At 41.9% G+C, this 20,633-nt stretch overlaps 1 protein-coding gene across 1 annotated transcript in view; it reads left to right on the top strand.

Moving 5' to 3' along the window:
• Positions 1-20,633, top strand: part of LOC126251825 (acetylcholinesterase-like) — a 132,990-nt gene that overhangs the window by 85,781 nt on the left and 26,576 nt on the right. Inside the window, exon 8 of the mRNA XM_049952487.1 lies at positions 7,167-7,296. Coding sequence (XP_049808444.1) covers positions 7,167-7,296 — 130 coding nt within the window. The remainder of the gene's footprint in view (positions 1-7,166; positions 7,297-20,633) is intronic.

Below are 20,633 nucleotides of genomic sequence, written 5' to 3'. Positions count from 1 at the left end.
GGTTCCTTAGACAGTGCACGGCCAGTTTCCTTTCCCATCCTCGACGCAATCCGAGGTTGTGCTCCGTCTCTAAAGACCTCGATGTCGACGAGACGTTAAACCCAATATTCCTTCCTTCCCTCCCTACCAAACGTATTAGACGTATTCATGTAGGCTACGTTGGTATTTAGAACAAGGTGTAAGTAAAACGACAATTTCAGCTGCAGGACCAACGAGAAGAAATTTGTATGTCTTCAATGAGAGGATACGAGGTTACCAACGAAACTTCAGCTTAGTAGAGTAGAGCTATCTTGAGCGTCAAAGATATCGCGCTATTTAAAAAGACTAACAGGTTTACATTTTGAAAGTCTAAAATGGATGGTCTGTTCAGAAATAGGTGTAACGTTCACAACACTCCAAAATTTAGGCAGAATACGAAACAGCTGTACCTGTTATGTCTGACATCTCTTTTGTCTCTACAGGAATTTTAATGAAAATATTAACCCACATTGTTTCATGACAATTAGCACGTTTTTCAGTTTTCTTTGAGACATGCAAATCTCCGCTTTCATGTTTATACTGCATGTACTTTTCTTATATTCTCGTGCAGTAGTGCAGAAACGGACCACCTCATAATAAATGATTTTAGGTTACTGCGGATAAAATGAAGAAGTCATGAAACTTGAGTGTGCTATTTCGTGACCTAGGATGTTCATGTTTGTGTTTTGCGTGATGCGGCGGGGGAAGGAGGGCTGGTGTTGGGGGGTGAGGATACGTCGGACATGGACTGACTACTGTAAACAAGTTAAGATGGATGTAAGCTGCAGTAACTACGCAGATTTATGGAGAACGGAAATGAATCGATTAGAAAATGCTAAAATTTAGAAGAACAGAACTACTTTAAACCACAAAACTAAACGGATTACGTTACGTAGCAGCCAGTATAGATGTGTAATGTCACAGTAGGAGCCCAAAAATTGTGAAGCGATGCGGGCTAGACCATGTACCCTTTATTTACATGGGTCTTTCTATACATTCGTCAATTTTTTTCGTAATGTTCTATCATTCATCTCATCTTTATCTACTTCCTCCTCCGTTCCCGTTGTTTTGACTTGAGTTTTCTTTACATAAAATCCTTTCCTTTTTTAGCCTTTCCTTCTTTGCTTAGTACTAGCTCCTGATCTGACCTCTCGATGTTCTTTTCTTTATTTTTTCTATAATCTTGTCCACAGTCATGCGCGTTTTGTTTTCCTCTTGTTGCAAGTTCTGTTTTGCCATTTTGTGCTTTCTGTCAATAACATATATTTTACATCTCATTACCATGCTACATTTGTTGCATTTTGTATTTGCTTTTTCACCAATAAAATTTAGCGTTTCTTGTGTTGCTGAGGAATTACCTTTAGGCCTAGTGTATTTATATAGTAATTCCTCTGCAGCTTTCCCTATTTGGTCTCAAACCTCACAGTTCATCATGTTCGTATTCTTCTCCCTATTTCAGTCAGTCAGTTGCTATTGCTCTCTTTGATGCCCCGCACAACCTCGGATTATTTCAACTTATCCAGGTCCTATCTCCTTAATTTTCTATCTTGTAGTAATTTCAGCTTCAGTATATAACAAATAATTTATGATCAGAGTCCACTTCCTCTAGTAGAAATGCTTTCCGGTATAAATTTCGAAACATCTTATCATTTTATAATATGTGTGAACCTTTCGCTCTCCACAGGCTTCATCCAATGCAAACAATATGTTTTCGTGGTTTTTAAACAAATTGTTTTGTGAATGATGGGACTGCATCTTGCAGGCAGCTTCCCCTTTCTTTCATTTTACCCAGTATATATTTTCCTTTAATTTTCCCTTATACTGTTTTACCCACTATCGATTTCTATTCTTCGACGCCAACAATATTTTCGTCTTCCTTAACATAATCTTTTTTCCATTTTCTATTGAGCCAGACATGTATACTTGTTTTATAATGGTGGGTTGTGTATTTGTCTCTATCTTGACTAAAGTAATCCGTTCACTATCCTGTTCATAATAATTTTGTATTGATAAGTCTACAGTTACCCGACCAGGAATCTTATGCTTCCAGCCACCATACCTCACGAATTTACTCTATAGCTACAATCAGTCTCTGTTTCTCTTTCAAGTCCTCCAATCCTCCAAGACCATCAAGGGGTTCGAATATTACACGCTTCGAGTGGTAAAAAGTAAGAGTTATTTCCTTCTGACCACATTCCCTTGAATAGACGGCGGATGGAGATTCGAATGATGGTTTACTCCCCATCTAAAATTTTTTGCCCAAGATCGCCATGCGGTAGGGGAATAGATTAGATGTACGTTTCGTTCCAATTGATCAAATGTGAGGATATCCTCCAGGACGTAGAACATGTGAGAAGAACAAGAATTTATAATAAATATTTACAATGAAAAACAAATATGAGTATGCTAATGTACAGATCCAAAGTGAAATGATTGTCATTGATGTGGAATGAGCCAAACACATTTTAAACATGTTTGCATATACGAGTTAATAAACACTGAATGGAAGAATCATTGTACAGCACTTATCTACAATGATCGCATTACTGCACTGAATTTATACAGAAGTCAGATTGTACTAATATTGGCAATATTTTATATTATTAGTAAAACACACATACACACACACACACACACACACACACACACACACACACTGATATGCACACATCGGTACCTGTACTAAGAAATTCGTCAATGTAGAGGAATGAGTTGCACACCGATAAAAACTTTAGGCTCGTCTTATAATGAACTTTATTCGTAGTTAAACGTTTTATACATGCTGGCAAGTTATTGAAAATGTGTGTTCCTGAATGACCGACACCTTTTTGGACCAAAGTAAGTGACTTAAAATCTTCATGAAGATTATTCTTTTATGTGGTATTTATTCTATGAACTGAGCTGGTGGTTTTAAAAAACATATACTTTTAATGACAAATTGCATCATGGATTAAATATATTGGGAAGCAGCAGCCTCCCTAAATAGGCCTCTGCAGAGTGTTATTGAGTTCACAGCACAAATATTTCTTATTATACTTTTCTGTACCTGGAAAACGTTAGCTTGGCTTGATGATTTACCACAAAAAATAATGTCATACGACATCATGGAATGACGAAGGGTGTGTTGGGTTTTCACTTTTATATCCTCTATGTCTGACTATATCTGCAGTGCAAATAGAGGTCTGTGTAGGTGATTGAGCAGTTCGGTGGTGTGCTCCTCCCAGTTCAGTTTACTGTCAAGCTGTAATTCCAAGAATTTAACAATATTAATTTCTTCTATCAGTTTGTTCACATATTTTAGACATATGCTGATAGGAAACATCTTAAAAGCTCTGAATTGCATGTAGTGTGCTTTTTCAAAGTTTAGTAACAAAGAATTGGTGGCTAGGAGCCATTTATTAATGTCCATGAAAATTTCATTAACCGATCTTTCAGAGATTACACTTGATTTGCTGTCTGTTGCTATGTTTGTATCATTCACAAACAAAACAAACTTGGCTTTGGGTAAAATTACTGATGAAGAGTCATTGGTATACACAAGAAAAAATAAGGACCCTAAGGTGGAGCCTTGTGGGATGTCACAGGTAACTTGTTCCTAGTTGGATGACGCCTGATAGCCTATTAATGTCTCTTTCCTAATGACACCCTTTGTTTCCTGTCAAAGATATGGTATCACATTTTGTAGCATGTCCTTTTACACAATAATATTCTAATTTACTTAACAGATATTGGGATTTATACATAAAGGGCCTTTAACAGATCACATAATATATCAGTAGTCCATAATTTATTGCATAATGAATAAAGTTCATATTCACTGTATGCGTAGATAGCCTTCTCAGTATTATAACCCTCTAGCAATCTGAACTCAGACTTGGACAATATGTTATTTGTTGTCAGATAGTTAAGAAGCTGACTATATAATTTTGTTGTTCTTGTTGTTGGTGATGGTAGTGTTGTGATCTCCAATACAAAGGCTGATTTGATGTAGTTCTTCATCTCCGAGTAACTGCTGCAACCTACAACCTTTTGAATCTGCTTAGTGTATTCATCTCTTGGTCTCCCTCTACTATTTTTACCCTCAACGATTCCCTCCAACATTAAATTGGTGATGATGCCTCAGAACGTGTCCTCCTAACCGATCCCTTCTTTTAGTCAAATTCTGTCACAAATTCCTCTTCTCCCAATACTCTTCAGAACCTCCTCCTTAGTTATGTGATCCACCCATCTAATCTTTAGCCTTCTTCTGTAACACCACATTTCTAAATTTTCTATTCTCTTCCTGTCCAAACGGTTTGTCGTCTATGTTTCACTTCCACATAGAGCTACACTCCATACAAATACTTTCAGGAAAGACTTCCTGATGCTTAAATCTCGATGTTAACCAATTTCTCTTCTTGAGAAACGCTTTCCTTGCCATTGCCAACCCACATTTTATATCCTCTCTACTTTGACCATCATCCGCTAGTTTGCTGCCCATATAGCAAAACCCATATACTACTTTAAGTGTCTCATTTTCTAATCTAATTCCCTCAGCATCACTTGATTTAATTCGATACATTCCATTATCCTCGTTTTGCTTTTGTTGATGTTCATCTTATATCTTCCTTTCTAGAGACTGTCCATTACGTTTAACTGCTCTTCCCAGTCCTTTGCTGTCTCTGACAGAATTACAATGTCGTCGACAAGTCTCAAGGTTTTTATTTATTCCCCCTTGGATTTTAATTGCTACTCCAAATTTTTCTTTTGTTTCATTTACTGCTTGCTGAATGTAGAGATTGAATAACATCGGGGATAGGCTACTACCCTGTCTCACCCCCTTCTCAACCACTACTTCCTTTTCGTGCCCCTCGACTCTTATAACTTCATCTGGTTTCTACACAAATTGTAAATAGCCTTTCGCTCCCTGTGTTTTACCCCTGCCTCATCCAGAATTTGAAAGAAAGTATTCCAGTCAACATTGTCAAAAGCTTTCTCTAAGTCTACAAATGCTATAAACGTAGGTCGTAGGATCAGTATTGCCTCACGTGTTCCTACATTTCTACGAAATCCAAACTGATCTCAGAGAGATCGGCTTCTTCCAGTTTTTCCATTCGACTGTAAAGGGTTCATGTTGGTATTTCGCAAGCGTGACTTATTACACCGATAGTTCGGTAATTTTCACACCTGTCAGCACCTGTTTTGTCGGAATTGGAATTATGATATTCTTCGTTATGTCTGAGGATACTTCGTCTGTCTTATACAGCTTGCTCACCAGCTGAAATAGTTTCGACATGGCTGGCTCTCCCAAGGATTTCAGTTGTATATTAGTTTTTCCGAAATTTTTGAGAATGCTGGCAAAAGTAAAATTGGATGGAATCTTGACGTTATTTCTTTACCTCCTTTTTTAAACAAAGGCTTAACTTCGGTATATTTCAAAATCCACGAAATATCCCACTGATATACGACTTGTTGCACTGATAACTTAATATGTAACTAAACTCAGAAGCACATTCTTTAATTAGCTTTGTTGATATTTCATGGTAACGACTACAGTTTTTTAATTTTAAAGATTTTCTGATAGACGTTACTTCTGCTTGGGTAGTGAGGGTCATATTCATGTTAGTGAAGTAATATGCACTGTCTGGGGTGAGGTGCTCCATGGCAGCATCTACTGAACATGACAGCCCCATCATTTGAGTAAGGGTTATGAAATGTTTTTTAAAAGTTTGTTAATGTTATTTGGCCCTGTTCATGTCTGGTTCCACCAGCCTCCTCTTTCACCATATCCCAGATTGTGCTGATCTTTTTCTTGTATTGTATTTGCTCTGCCATCTGTATTATTAACTTTAATATTTTGCCGTACGTCTGGTAACGTCCTGTAGCATCAACATCAGAGCTGTTTCTTACTGGTAGACAGAGTTTCCTATTTATTTTATACGACAGCATTAATCTTCGAGTAATCCATGCTTCATTTGTAAACTTTGGTCTAATTTGGGTCAGTTTTTTGGGAAAATAGCGTTCAGATAAGTTAAGTATTTTATTAAGAAGAGTGTTGTATATTTCATTAACGCTATTAGCGCTGTATACATCACTCCAGTTCATGTCTTTGAAGATTGTCCGAAAATAATGAATTTTTGGTTTACCAACCAGTCTCTTGCATTCCGATGTAATAGATGTTATGTCCTGTTCATTGTTAAGATTTAACAACAGGACATGTATGTCATGGTTCAAATGGCTCTGAGCACTATGGGACTTAACATCTGAGGTCATCAGTCGCCTAGAACTTAGAACTACTTAAACCTAACTAACCTAAGGACATCACACACATCCATGCCCGAGGCAGGATTCGAACCTGCGACAGTAGCGGTCGCGCGGTTCCAGACTGTAGCGCCTTTAACCCCGTGGCCACAATGTATGTCATGGTCTGGGTGACGATTGAGTATTAGTTTTGTAATATAATTTTGTTCATAAGACATTTCTATAAGGATACTATCAGTGGCTCTTGGTGGACAATTAAGTGCCTTAGTTGGAAAGTTTATAGCGGGAATTAAGTCGAATGATAGTGCTGTGACTCAAATAGATTCTTCCTCGGTGAGTTTTTAAGAAAGTCTACGTTAAAGTTACCAACAACAATTCCTTAGTTTTTGTTGTTACATAGGCCACTAGAGTTTTAAGGTGATACGCGAACCGATTAAAATTACCTGGAGATGATATACTGTTATGAAAGGTATATTATGAAATGCCACTTCCGTTGCACTTGCTTTCATGTATGCTGCTGTAGGTAAAATTTATGAATGTCAGTGTTCACAGTTCCTACTGAGTGTTGCAATCCCTCCTTCTGCAAGTGCATGAGCACCGTATCCACTTGGGCGCTGGTATTTACTACCTTCTGGGTTTCATGGACATCCTCGCTACATGAAAATCAGCACAGAAATGTTGATTTTAATCAACGATTTTGGGGTATATTATGGAAATCATAAATTGTGTGTGTTATCCATTTTGCAGCAAAATTATGAAGATTAACATTTTTAGCGCCCAACAACATTCGAACGACTTACCACCACATAAAGTTCCGCTGCACTGTCGTACTTAGGGAGTACAGTACGTACCTTAGACTGTGGTTTATAATTCAGTATACTTATGTAACAAATATCTCATTGTTGCAGCTTGATGTAGATTTAAATTTCTTCAACCCCACTGATGCAATGGTGAGAAGAATAACGGAAGTAACTAACTTGTCAGTCTACTACTACGAGTTCGACTATCATTCGGATGATACCTTCGTGAACGAATTTGGTAAGTCAAAAGAGCTATATTCTAAGATTAATACTGAAGATGTTGAGAACTATATGTTCTACGGCATTCATAGAATTATGAAAAATTAATTGGATTATTGTTAATTAAGAAGAAGCTTTTGGAATGCTATTTTGTGTGAAGCAAAAAGCAGATAGTATGGTTGAATATTATACCAAAGAATAACCTAGAGATGAAGAAAGAAGTGCTGAAGCTTGAAAACTGTTAAAGAATGCAACACAAATATAACGAAGCGAATTACAGAACTAAAATAACTTCCTTGTAAAAATCAAACGATGGAAAATCCAGGGTGGAATGTAACAATACCTGAGAAGGAAAGTTGCTACTCACCATATAGCGGAGATGCTGAGTCGCGATAGGCACAACAAAAAGATTCACACAATTAAAGCTTTCGGCCATTAAGGCCTTTGTCAGCAGTAGACACGCATACACACACGCACACAAACACACTCACGTAAACGCGTTTACGTGTGTGTGTGTGTGTGTGTGTGTGTGTGTGTGTGTGTGCGTGTGTGTATGTTGTGTCTACTGCTGACAAAGGCCTTAATGGCCGAAACCTTTAATAGTGTGAATAAGTTCCTTGTGAATAGTTTTGACACAGAAGACAGTTGCAATTCAAATACAGAAGGATATACACAAAAAACGGCATACCATAAAACTTTTCGCGTATGCCTTTTAAAGTGCAAAACTGAAAAGTGTAGTTTCCTGTGACTGTGGGTAAAACACTTTGTAGATATCTGAAATGTAATGAGCACGTAGGCTCAGTCGTGGGTAATGCAATGGTATACTACGGTTTATTGGTAGAATACTGAGGAAATGCAATCAATCTACAAAGGAGATTGCTTAAAAATCACTCGTGCTGCCCATCCTAGACTACTGCTCTCAAGTGTGTGGCACCAAATAGGACTAACAGTGGACATTGAAGGAAAGGCCACATGTTTGTCTGACCCGTGGGAGAGTGTCACAAAGATGGTACAGAAACTGAATTGCCAGACTCTTGAGGACAGAACTAAACTGTCTCGAGAAACCCTGTTCCTAAGGTTTCAGGAACCGGTTTTAACACTTGAATACTCACAATGGTGACATAGGTCACCCAGCGATTTTCTTTTTGTCATATTGTTGCTCGTCGGGTTGTCCACAGACATGAATTTGTATAGCTTCGAATGACACTTTAAAGGTCAGTATTTCACCATTGTTGATCGAATGTGGCAGTTGTTAGGCAGTATAAAAATAAGTTTATCCACATTTTGTGCTCTGGTTGACAAATGTTTAGTACTTCATGTCTATAGTATTGGTTTTATATTAAATATTGTGTAATATGCTTGTGGTCACGATTATTGGTAATATTCGAATGGCTGCACCAAATAAAAGGCGGAATGTTGAGAAAGTTTCAGATGTAACAGCATTGTTGGCCTGGAATGATAAACTTAGTGATGCAGCGGAGGAACATAAGACCACAAAATGGCTGAAACAGAAGCCCCCACACAACATACGTACTCACGCACACAACATACTCATACATCCGCGTGGACTGTAAAGCAGAGCCTGAGAAATACGTTCTGAAGCTGGACAACCAGAATTGCAGTGTTTCGCATCACAATTTAAAAATGAATTGCTGTCCCACTATACCCAGCACGATGGAGTTATGCAGTTTTCACAAATATTTACATAGAAACCGTTGGCAAGGATCGTGATGCCCGTAGTAAGGATGAAACAGAAATCACAGCATTGTTGGGTTTACTGTAACTTATGGGAACAGTGAGGAAATCTAGAACAGACACTCATCATATGTGGGACAATTCCACAATTGCAAAGGCTATAACCTAGAATCACGTTACTTATCAGTGACTGAATAAAGATTTCGCTTTGTTCTACGATGCTTATATTTCGAAGAAACTTGAGAAAGGAAACGGATAAGTTAGCTTCCACAAGAGAAGTGTTTGAAATAATACTATATAATTTCCAGGAATACTTTTCGCCAAGTGAATACCTTACTGTAGATGAAGAGCTGTTAGCGTTTAGCATTAACTGTCCATTGTGGCAGTTCGTACATAGCAAACCTATTTAAGTATGGGTTAACAATATTTGTTGTAGCTGATGCTAAGACAGCATTGTAGGCTATTTCGAAACCAATGTTGGTTTGCTGCCCGATGGAGCTTATATACAAAGCAATAACCCATGTGATGTTTTAATAAGAATGGAGCAGCGAAGTCCGGACACTAACAGAGATGTAACTGCCGATAACCGGTTTCCGACGCATTCTCTTACTGGAAATCCTAAAGACAAAGTCTTGCTTACGTGGGAACACTTAGTCGAAATAAACACAAATAACTCTGGAGTTTCTACCAAATAAATAAAGAACAGAGAAATCTTGAATCTTAAACTTTCAAAAGGGAAAGACACTTGTTTCATACAGTCCTAAGAAGAATTAAGCTGTCCTTGTAGTTAATACAATGCACCGTGACGATGTTACCGACAAAAATACAGGGGATGCGAAAAAACATGAGATCATAACATTGTACATGACAAAAGTTGATGGGGACTTGGTTGACTAGCTGTCTCAAAACAATGATGTCGTTCGATATACAAGTGGTTGTCCTACGATAGTCCTCTACAATCTACTAACCTTAGCTGTAGTGCATGCATCTTGCATTTATATATTCAGTGAAAATGAAACTAAAGCACCTAAGAGAAATACTTTTATAACCAATATTGTTTGGGAACGTATAAAGAGCAAAATAGAAAGGTGATGTCAGCTGCGACGGGTTCCGAAGCAGATCGGCAGGCGTTGACTTTTATTGTCTGGAATGGAAGAGACTGTAAACAGGTCGCAAGAGGAAAAAAAGGGGAATATGTTATGAGTGTGGTAGATCACGGGACAAATCAACCAGGAAGTGATGTGTTAGGTGCGGTAAGTGGACCTATACTGATCATCTGAAGAAATTTTGTGTCTATTGCTTAGACAGTGCAGTCTGAAACAGTACATGTTCACTGACTCTTCCGTCGGTTCTTGGTAGAACAATATTATGATAAATTAAAAGCACCAGTTTGCTTTTGTTCTACAGTATTACTTTTATTGATTTAACCGGTTTTCGGCGTACAAGGCCATCTTCAGACTTTTACTGACTATTATCACCAAAGAAGTTACAATGTTTGTAAACAACATTGGAAGAGAAGTTACACGTTTAGATTGAAGCAGTGCCATGCAGTAAGTAACGTCTGTGGCAGTATGGTGGTAAAGGATTGAAAAAGTAAAAAATTGAACAGACGTGTAACTTCTCTTCCAATGTTGTTTACAAACATTGTATGTTCTTTGGTGACAATACTCAGTAAATGTCTGAAGATGGCCTTGTAAGCCGAAAACCGATTAACACAGTAAAAGTAATACTGTAGAATAAAAGCAAACTGGTGCTTTTCATTTATTATAGAAATAGTACACGTGTCAGGAAGTAATTTCGGAGATATTGGTTCAGTGGTTGTATTAGTGAGGCTTATATACAGGTACGGCCGTGTATGGCTTGCAAACTACCCTCACAATTCAATTTTGCTGCATTATAACTTCACTTTTGTTTGTTTTCATTAAAATAATGGGTGTGTGAATATTACAATAAGTACAGTGCACTCAAGTGTGGTGTAGTGTGGTGTTGGAATACTGTTTTTGGAATTCTGAAGGTATCGGGGGTAAATATAGGGAGCGAAAGACGACTTAGAACTTGTACAGAAACCAGACGGCACTTACACCAACTGAGGGGCATGAAAGAGAAACACTGGTTGAGAAAGGAGTGAGATAGGCTTTTAGCCTATCCCTGATGTTATTCAATCTGTCACGGTGCAAGCAGTAAAGGAAACTAAAGAAAAATGTGGAGTAGAAATTGAAATTCAGAGAGCAGAAATAAAAACTACCAGAAGTCAAGGTGTGATTTATCGCCATCATTATACAGGTAAGTGATCGTCCACCCTTTGATCCACACAATAACTTGATTTATGGTGGCTGGGAAATAAGTATCCTGAATGGATAAAAGTCCATGGGTCAGTTGAGTCCGGCGGGACGCGGAAGTAGCAGACAACGAACTGTCGACCAAGTTTGCAGACGTCTGTGGTGGCAGCACAAGTCAGGTGGGGAGCATCGTCATCCACGAGGTGGGAAACTGAACACAGCGGAGTGTCCGATAGTCCGATTGCGTGAAGACGTTGATTTGTGGCGTATTTTCCACATGCGACATTTACCATGCTACCTGGACGTTGTATGGAAGGAAACGCTGGTGGACATGGCGCCAAACTGAGGGCCACCGCATCGGTGGATGTTTGAGTTTGACGTTGTTGTGGGATATGTAACGAAGCAGTAGGGTGTAGAGTTCTTCGGTTCGAGGAAGGCACGCGCACAAGGACGCCGCTCGGAGTTACATATTGACAGGGTCGAGGCCCCCTGCCCGTAGGGGAAGGGTGAATGTTTCATAGCAGACCTTAAAGAGCACACCGGCCGTAAGAAAGTGTCCGAACGCGGCCTGGAGGATGTGTCCAATAGTAAATGGCAGTGGGAGTACCTGTTCCATGTGGACCGTTATGGCCGACACATGTTGATTGAGGTATTTGACGCGTTGTAAGGAATCGAGTCAGTGGAGGAGATTTTGTCGCACTGCACTGCAGATAATTTGGAGAGTAAGCCGAATATTGACGGCAGCAGAGCGGCGTACGGTGGGGGTGAAGATGATACCAAGTATCATAGTGTCTGTACACATGGGAGAGGTGCTAAGTCGTTGTGTGAGAGGTCACGTTCAATGGGTATCGACGAGGATTTTCCCACATTCATGTTACTGCCCACTGCAGCTCCGTACATTGATATCAAATCAAGAACCATATGTGTTTCATTCCGTTAGTGGACTAAGAAGAGGAGTTCGTTACATACAGATCACACTGAAAAGTGTGCTGTCGCAAAGTGAGACCGGAAAGGTGGGTTGTCAGGCTCCCAGTGAGGGGCTCCAGTGCTATGGTACAGAGTAGTGCCGAAAGTGGGCAACCTTGCCTTATGGAACGCCAGATGTTACTGGTCCCCCCACACGGCCATTGATCTGAATCAGCGATTCTGTACTGTCGTACGGGCACCGAATGATATTGATAAAAGGGGTTCGAAAACCCATTTGGCTCTTTACTAAGAACAGAAAACGCACGTTGTCGAATGCGCTGTCAAAATCAATGGCAACCACCGTGACTCAGAATCTGTACTCCGCTGCCAGTCCAAGTAAATCACGACATTATCCTGCGGCTGTTTGTATATTAACTGAGCTACCCGGAGTTGTCTGTTCTGAGGATAGAATGCTAGGTAGTATCTTGCAAATGGCTGAAATGGCTCTGAGTACTATGGGACTCAACTTCTGAGGTCATCAGTGCCCAAGAGCTTACAACTACTTAAACCTAACTAACCTAATGACAACACAAACATCCATGCCCGAGGCAGGATTCGATCCTGCGACCGTAGCGGTCTCGCGGTTCCAGAGTGTAGCGCCTAGAACCGCACGGCCACTCCGGCCGGCGCAGTATCTTGCAGCAGAGAGTCACCAGGGGTACTGCAAAAATTTTATAGTCTATGTTAAGCAGAGTTAGGGGACCGTAATGTGCTGTCCTCACCCCCAGGGTCGGTTTGTGGATGGATATAATAATTTACATGACGCCGTTCCCCATCGTCAACAGCTCATGAAACATTGTCGTCCACCTCGACGCCGTTAGTGCAAGGAAGGCGCGATAAAATTCTAGTGGCAAGCCGTCGACGTCAGGTGACTTATTCAAAGCTCCTTTGTTGACTGCATCGTGGACTTGGTCGCACATAACTGGCTCCATCAGCCCGTCCGCCTCGTCGCCGGCGAGGGTGCGAGTGATGTGTGATGACGCAAACTCCTCAGCGTGGTTGTTGGTAGTCTCCTCCTGGTACATTGTGAGGTAGTGGTCTACAAAGACAGTGAAGATTTAGGCCTGGCAAGTGAAGTTTTGGGCGCAACAGGTGTAGATCTCGTTGTCGTCGGTGTTTCCTATCGGGAGCAATATGATGCGTGCTGTGGTGTTCCTGTTCCTCCAGATCCCTACGTCGGGTCTGCGCCATTGCCTCTTGCAGTCTATGGCGCGTCAGCGTTACAATTTGTGCCTTAGTCCTGCTGCGTTCCTTATGAGCTTCAAGTGTGGGTGGCTAGGCGTCAGAGTCGCGAAGAATGGTGTAGAAATAGTCGGTAGTATGCCGGCCTTATACAGTTTCTTCCTTGCCATATTGAATCAACGTACGTTGAATAGCAGGTTTGGCACGTTCCAGCCACAAAGCCAAGGTTATGCAGTGCTTAGGTAAGCGACGTTCCCTGGTGACCCATGTCTAGGTAATACGTTGAATATATTCGGGATCCTGGAGGTGGGAGGTGTTTAGCTTCCATGATGCACGACTGCGCCAGACCACTTGTTGCTGGAGGAAAATATTGCAGATGTAGGCTCAGTGGTCCGAAAAGGCCAAGGGTCAAAATTCTGCACCTTGGAGTGCAGGTGTGAGACGTAAATCCCGTCAAGGCGACCAGCGGAGTGACTCGTTTGGTAGGTATGTCCAGGTGCGTCGCTATGCCGAACTTCCGAAGTCTCGCGGAGGAACAGAACACAGACGACAAGATGCAGCTTTTGACAGGTGTTGTAGTGGGGCATATGATCTTTAGGGTGCAGTACACAATTAAAGTCACCTCCCAGCAAGTAATGACCACAATGCCCAAGAAATAAAGGGGCGATTTCTTCTGAACAGAAGAGCGCTCTGTCGCGCCTGCAGGGGGAGTCTGATGGAGCGTAAATATTGACAATACAGTCCCCATGACCGTGTCTGGCATGCCTCTGTCGGACGGAAGCTAGGTGTTATTAGCGACGGGAACGACCTCTCGGGCGTAGATGGCTACGCCACCTTCAAATAGATGGTCACCAGGATAAGGAAAAGTGTTATATCCGGCGACTCCCAGAAGTGCGGCCAAGTGGACTTCCTGTAGTAGTGCAATGTCGACGTCCAATCTCTCGAACAAATTGAATTTTCACACGGGATATAATGTTGTTGGTGTTGATAGGTACTATTCGGTAAGTCTGGAGTCGTGCCCCACTGTGGAGAGGAACTCCATCAGCGGAGGGTGAAAAATGGTGAGGCAGTGGCGAGCTGTATCGTACGCCCCTGACGGCGTTATCATCGACGTAACTAGGTCTCTGTCTATGGTAACTCTGTTTCCAGTGCGTGCTTCGGGCCACTGTCGACGACCTTACTCCACGCCATCGAGGACACTTTCATTGTTTCACCTCGTCCGTAGGAGCGGAGGACGTCTCAGCGGAAGTCGTAACGGTGGATTCCATTGTTTCAGGTGCACCTGCGCGAGTCGGTTTCACGTTGTCGTCCTTCTTGTTGTCGTCGTGCACGTTCTCTGACGCCACCTCGGGTTAGACAGCCTCTGAAGCGACAGGGGGTGAGCTGCCTCGTTCCGAGGCCGTGCGGCGCCTCCTCTTGCGCCTTTTAGGCGAACGTTGTTTGCGTGTCCGTATCTTTGTGTCGGAAGACCGGAGGGAGGAAGGCCGTCGCGCGGACTATAAGTGAAGGGACGTCCCTATCGTCGGCTGGGAGGGGATCGGAAGTCGTCGCTGTTGGTAGTGGCGCCGGAGTAGCGTCAGGATGTGAGCGTGATGCGGCGACCCCGGCGGTATCCGTAGCAGCTCTAAGGATCACCGGTACGTGGTCCGACGTATGATGGTCGGCGGGAGGAGATGAGGGCGGCGATGCGTAGGTGATCGGTAGAACCGTCGTCGGAGGGAGGCGACACGGTAGCGGCCGGCAGTTGTGTTGTGAGTTGCTGAAGACACTCAGACCTGAGGTAGCCTTCTTTGCCGCACTCGGAACAGGTCTTGGTTTGGCTGTCGTACTTCAGCCAATCGAAAATGAAACATTAGTGGTAGTAATCTGCTACTCTACCTTACATATTTCTTAATCCAAAGTTGTTGTAAATGATCACATACCTTTTTTACCGTCCAGCTGACTGACTAGGAACATACGATGACTTCCCGCCTTTTTAATACAGCACTACCTCATTTCCCTCTACGTTGCTTTCTCCTTTCTTTTCTCCAATGGAAACCCTAAACATATCGTACATGTTCAATAACCATGGTGACATACAGTGGTTTATGTTTTGTACGTAGTAATAAATTATCTTAACAGCAACCATATTAACAAACAGAAAATTGAAAATAAGAATGAATTAAAAAACATAAAATAAAAAGAATTTACTCAAGTTGCAAGTGAATAGTTTCCACCTATGTTACTAGATATGTTGCTGGCAGCCGGCCGAAGTGGCCGTGCGGTTAAAGGCGCTGCAGTCTGGAACCGCAAGACCGCTACGGTCGCAGGTTCGAATCCTGCCTCGGGCATGGATGTTTGTAATGTCCTTAGGTTAGTTAGGTTTAACTAGTTCTAAGTTCTAGGGGACTAATGACCTCAGAAGTTGAGTCCCATAGTGCTCAGAGCCATTTGAACCATTTTTTTTTTTTGTTGCTGGCACACTTGGAATAACTCGCGGTTTGGCGACTAAGTACTACACTTCATAATTTTTTCCCTGACGTGTTATCCTACTAAATTCAGGACCTTAGTTGTAAAGGACGTTCTTCAGATGCTGATAAAAAACATGGGAATACATGCTTGAAATAATGCAGATGCTTGCTAAGCCTGCATGTTGCGCTGCTGTATTTGATCACGAATGGCAAACTGTGGAATGTCCTCAACACGTCGTGTCAGTCATAGTAAGAACGGTGTTGTGTGTAGTTTTGAGTGCATTACTTCAGAGATTAGTGAATCTCAATTTCAGTATATTGCCACGAACTTTTGACCTGTTATCTGGAAACCCTAAACAGATCGTACATGTTCAATAACCATGGTGACATACAGTGGTTTATGTTTTGTACGTAGTAATAAATTATCTTAACAGCAACCATTTTAACAAACAGAAAATTGAAAATAAGAATGAATTAAAAAACATAAAATAAAAAGAATTTACTCAAGTTGCAAGTGAATAGTTTCCACCTATGTTACTAGATATGTTGCTGGCACACTTGGAATAACTCGCGGTTTGGCGACTAAGTACTACTGCTGAACCTACTTCTAAACCTATTGCTGTTACATTATTGTACATTGCCACACTGGTGTGTGCGTGTCTCGACAATTCTCCTGCCTACGCCTACCTGTGTGGGTGCCGCAGCATATATAAACTTCTTGTGATCTGTTGGCGTCATTTTGATGGCTCAAATGGCTCTGAGCACTATAGGACTGAACAGCTGAGGTCATCAGTCCCCTAGAACTTAGAACTACTTAAACCTAACTAACCTAAGGACACCACACACATCCATGCCCGAGGCAGGATTCGAACCTGCGACCGTAGCAGTCGCACGGTTCCGGACTGAAGCGCCTAGAACCGCTGGCCACTCGGCCGGCCGTTATTTTGATATCTAGAGCGTTCACTTCATCTTTTAGACTGAATGTTAAACAGCTGCTCTTCAGATATTCTACGTGCAATCATTAATTGTGGTCCACAAGCTTTGCTCACTTACAATTGTTCGCAAATCCAGTCAAACTCTCTGCAGTCTGTCTCGTCCTAAAAAAAGGGACAACTGAAAACGACATGATCGGCGGAGTCTTCCTCTCCACATTTCCATATTGGTGTTTTACTACATCCCGCTCGATGCAAACATTCGGGATATGGGCCTTGACCTGTTAATAGGTGCACCATGTCTGGAGTAGGGGCGATGTCACGTAGTTTAAACCTGTTCCTCATGCTTGGAAATATTGTAAACCCGCCTTGCATTGCTTCTAGTGTCCCAGTCAGACGCCATACATCTAACTACCAATCTCGTAAATGTCTTTTATCAGTAATATGAGTTCCTGTGATCTTGTACATACGATCATATTGCCCACGCCCCAACCAATACAGAGCTGCCGTGTAACGTACCACAATATCCATCGGACGTATCCCGAGAATCACTAGTAATCCTTCGACAGGTGTAGGGCGAAGGACACCGGTAAGCCTCTGAAGTACGCTCCGCTGAATTCGTTGCAATACTGTTTTGTAGCTGCCAACACGCTAGCAGTGAAGCCAACAATGGCTTTGAAGATAGCTGCGTAAAATGAGCGCACCACATGAGCAGTAATTTATAGTCAGAAGTACCAACACACAAAATTATTTTAGACAGAGCTCTTTAGGTGCCTTGTTTTAGCCACTTTCTGACAAGGGAACCTCCCCATTGCACCCCCCCCAGATTTAGTTATAAGTTGGCACAGTGGATAGACCTTGAAAAACTGAACATAGATCAATCGAGAAAACAGGAGGAAGTTGTGTGGAACTATGAAAAAATTAGTAAAATATACAAACTGAGTAGTCCATGCGAAGATAGGCAACATCAAGGACACTGGGAGTCCCGGTGTGCCGTGGTCCCGTGGTTAGCGAGAGCAGCTACGGAATGAGAGGTCCTTGGTTCAAGTCCTCCTTCGAGTCAAAAGTTTAATTTTTTATTTTCAGTTTATGTGACAAACTCTTATGTTTTCGTCACTATTTTGGGAGTGATTATCACATCTACAAGAAAACCTAAATCGGGCAAGGTAGAAGAATCTTTTTACCCATTCGCTAAGTGTACAAGTTAGGTGGGTCGACAACATATTCCTGTCATGTGACGCACATGCCGTCACCAGTGTCGTATAGAATATATCAGACGTGTTTTCCCGTGGAGGAATCGGTTGACCTATGACCTTGCGATCAAATGTTTTCGGTTCCCATTGGAGAGGCACGTCCTTTCGTCTACTAATCGCACGGTTTTGCGGTGCGGTCGCAAAACACAGACACTAAACTTATTGCAGTGAACAGAAACGTCAATGAACGAACGGACAGATCATAACTTTGCGAAAATAAAGAAAGTAAAATTTTCAGTCGAGGGAAAACTTGAACGAAGGACCTCTCGTTCTGCAGCTACTCACACTAACCACGGGACCACGGCGCTGCTGAGCTCGCATTCTCCTTGATATTGCCTATCTTGCATATGGACTACTCACTTTGTATATTTTACTAATTTTTTTCACGGTTCCACACAACTTCTTCCTGTTTTCTCGATTGATCTGTGTTCAGTTTTTCAAGGCCTATCCACTGTGCCAACTTATAACTAAATCTGAGGGGGGTGCGATGGGGAGGTTCCCTTGTGAGTGACAGATTTCATATGTTCTAGAAAGTTCCTTTTCACGTCTAGAAGAATGCCTAAATCTCCACAAACAGTGCTGCACTTTACAGGGATTCCGTCAAGCGTCAGGGAGGGGTCTCTGGCAAGAGAAAGTCTTCTCTTTAGAAGTACGTATATTTTTTAATGATAATATACAGTCAGTTAGTTGCCCTTGAAACAATGCTGCGTCTGAGCAAGTACATAATTTGTCTTTTCCTCAAGTCTCGTCCTGGATTCTGCAGACACAGCTTCTAGGATGTCATCTGCGTGTGCAACAACACTTTCAATAGCATCTGCCCCTTCTAACGCACGTAATGGGAGTTCAGTACTACGATCCCAGAACAATGGGCCACTTACAGAGTCTTGAGGACAGTCTTTGGTAACTTTTTCTGATTACCTTGCTCTGTCTTGCAATCCACTGGACGCTACGTCCGCTACAGTAATCTACAAAGCTCTAGTACAGACGTTTGGTGCACCTATATATCGGAGGCATGCAAATATCGTAGGCCACCAAACATTATCGAATGCGCATTTTATGTCATTCATAAGTAAGACTGCATACATCACTGTTGAATTTTCTGCAATATGAAGAGCTCTGTTAACCGCATCATCTATACGCTTCCCTTTTCTGAATCCCTATGGACACTCATTTAAGCCGCAGAGCTCCCTATGCGCGTGCAACTGGTCACACAGAAGATGCTCCTGAACTTTGGCCAAGACGTTTAATAGGTAACTGGGTCTTAGGTTTTTCGACGATACCAGATCTTTATCCTTTCCCTTCTTAATCACTACTGCTCTAGCTATTTTCCATATCGCCAGAATCCTACCATTTCGCAATGCCTCGTTTAGTAATGCTGTCAAATATGGCACTAGCAGTGGACCCACCTTTCGCACGACCTGACGTTAAACGCCATCCAGGTCATTGAGCCATTCCCTTTATGAACTATAGACATAATAATAGGTTCCTTACATTTTTCAGTCTACAGTTTATATGGCCTTCCCCATATGTCAATTTGCAGTTGTCTTCATAGAAACTACCCCCAGTGTATATTTTAGTTTTCTGAAACAATGTTTTGCAGCGCATGTTAATTGTCCTGTGTTCATGGAGCCTCGCAATGCGCTCTGACGTCCCTACAGCCCATTACTCTTCATTACTAAAGCACATTACTCTTCTTCTTGATAAAGTTCTGGCCTCCAAAGCATTGTACCCTGACTTTTTACGATTTTCTTAGGGGCATAAATGTCGTGTGCTCTTTGCAACAGCCCAATTAGTAACTGCTCACACAAGTCAACATGTACAGGAAGCGATCCCATTGGAAATTCTGCAGCGTAGGCAACTAAGCCATCCCAATACGTTTACCTGATGTCTAACCCAATCTTGCTTTCTCCGCTTGTGTCCCTCTATTATTGCCACTTTCCCCTTCGATGACAACTGCGTTATGGTCACCGGATGTTAGGTATTGGATCACTTGCCAACTGTCAATCTTAGCTGCTGCCATGCTGTTTGCTAAGTGGCATCTATGTTAATGGCTACACCTGTTCGTTCCTCTAATGTACTCAGCTGACCTTGGGCGAAATATTGGTGCTCCTATGGTGGGTCATTCCTTATCAAGCAAGTAAAATTGCTTGTTATTTCAAGAGGCGTTTAACGAAGATGTACACCGCACAGAGGAAAAGGGACAACAGATAATCCGCTAAATCACCACACGGGTGAATCTTCGTGTTGAGTGATCGTGGCGGATGGTCATTGAAGAGGATTTTGTCCGCCTCGGTAGCTGCGCAGTCAGCGTTGAGTCCGGCTTCCGGATCCCTGCAGTGCGGACGTGTTGTTGTTTCCGCTCGCACTTGCTGTTGTTTACTTCCAGCGGCTGTCACTTATGTGTCGCTTACGTCTTCTAAAACCACAGCCAACCGTTTTCGGAAATCATCCCAGATTTTCGGGAGTGAGATGCAACTGCACAGCAGACAGATAGACTACCAGTTTCAGAGTTTTTGCGGAAGACAGTTCCATTGAAACCAAAAAGAAAGAAGAATGGAGTGGACAAAATAGTTTTCACAGAAAATAGGTTCAGGATAAA

Source organism: Schistocerca nitens, chromosome 4, assembly GCF_023898315.1.
Source record: "Schistocerca nitens isolate TAMUIC-IGC-003100 chromosome 4, iqSchNite1.1, whole genome shotgun sequence".
Taxonomy (NCBI): Eukaryota; Metazoa; Arthropoda; class Insecta; order Orthoptera; family Acrididae; genus Schistocerca; species Schistocerca nitens.
This window is presented reverse-complemented; position numbering and strand designations above follow the sequence as displayed.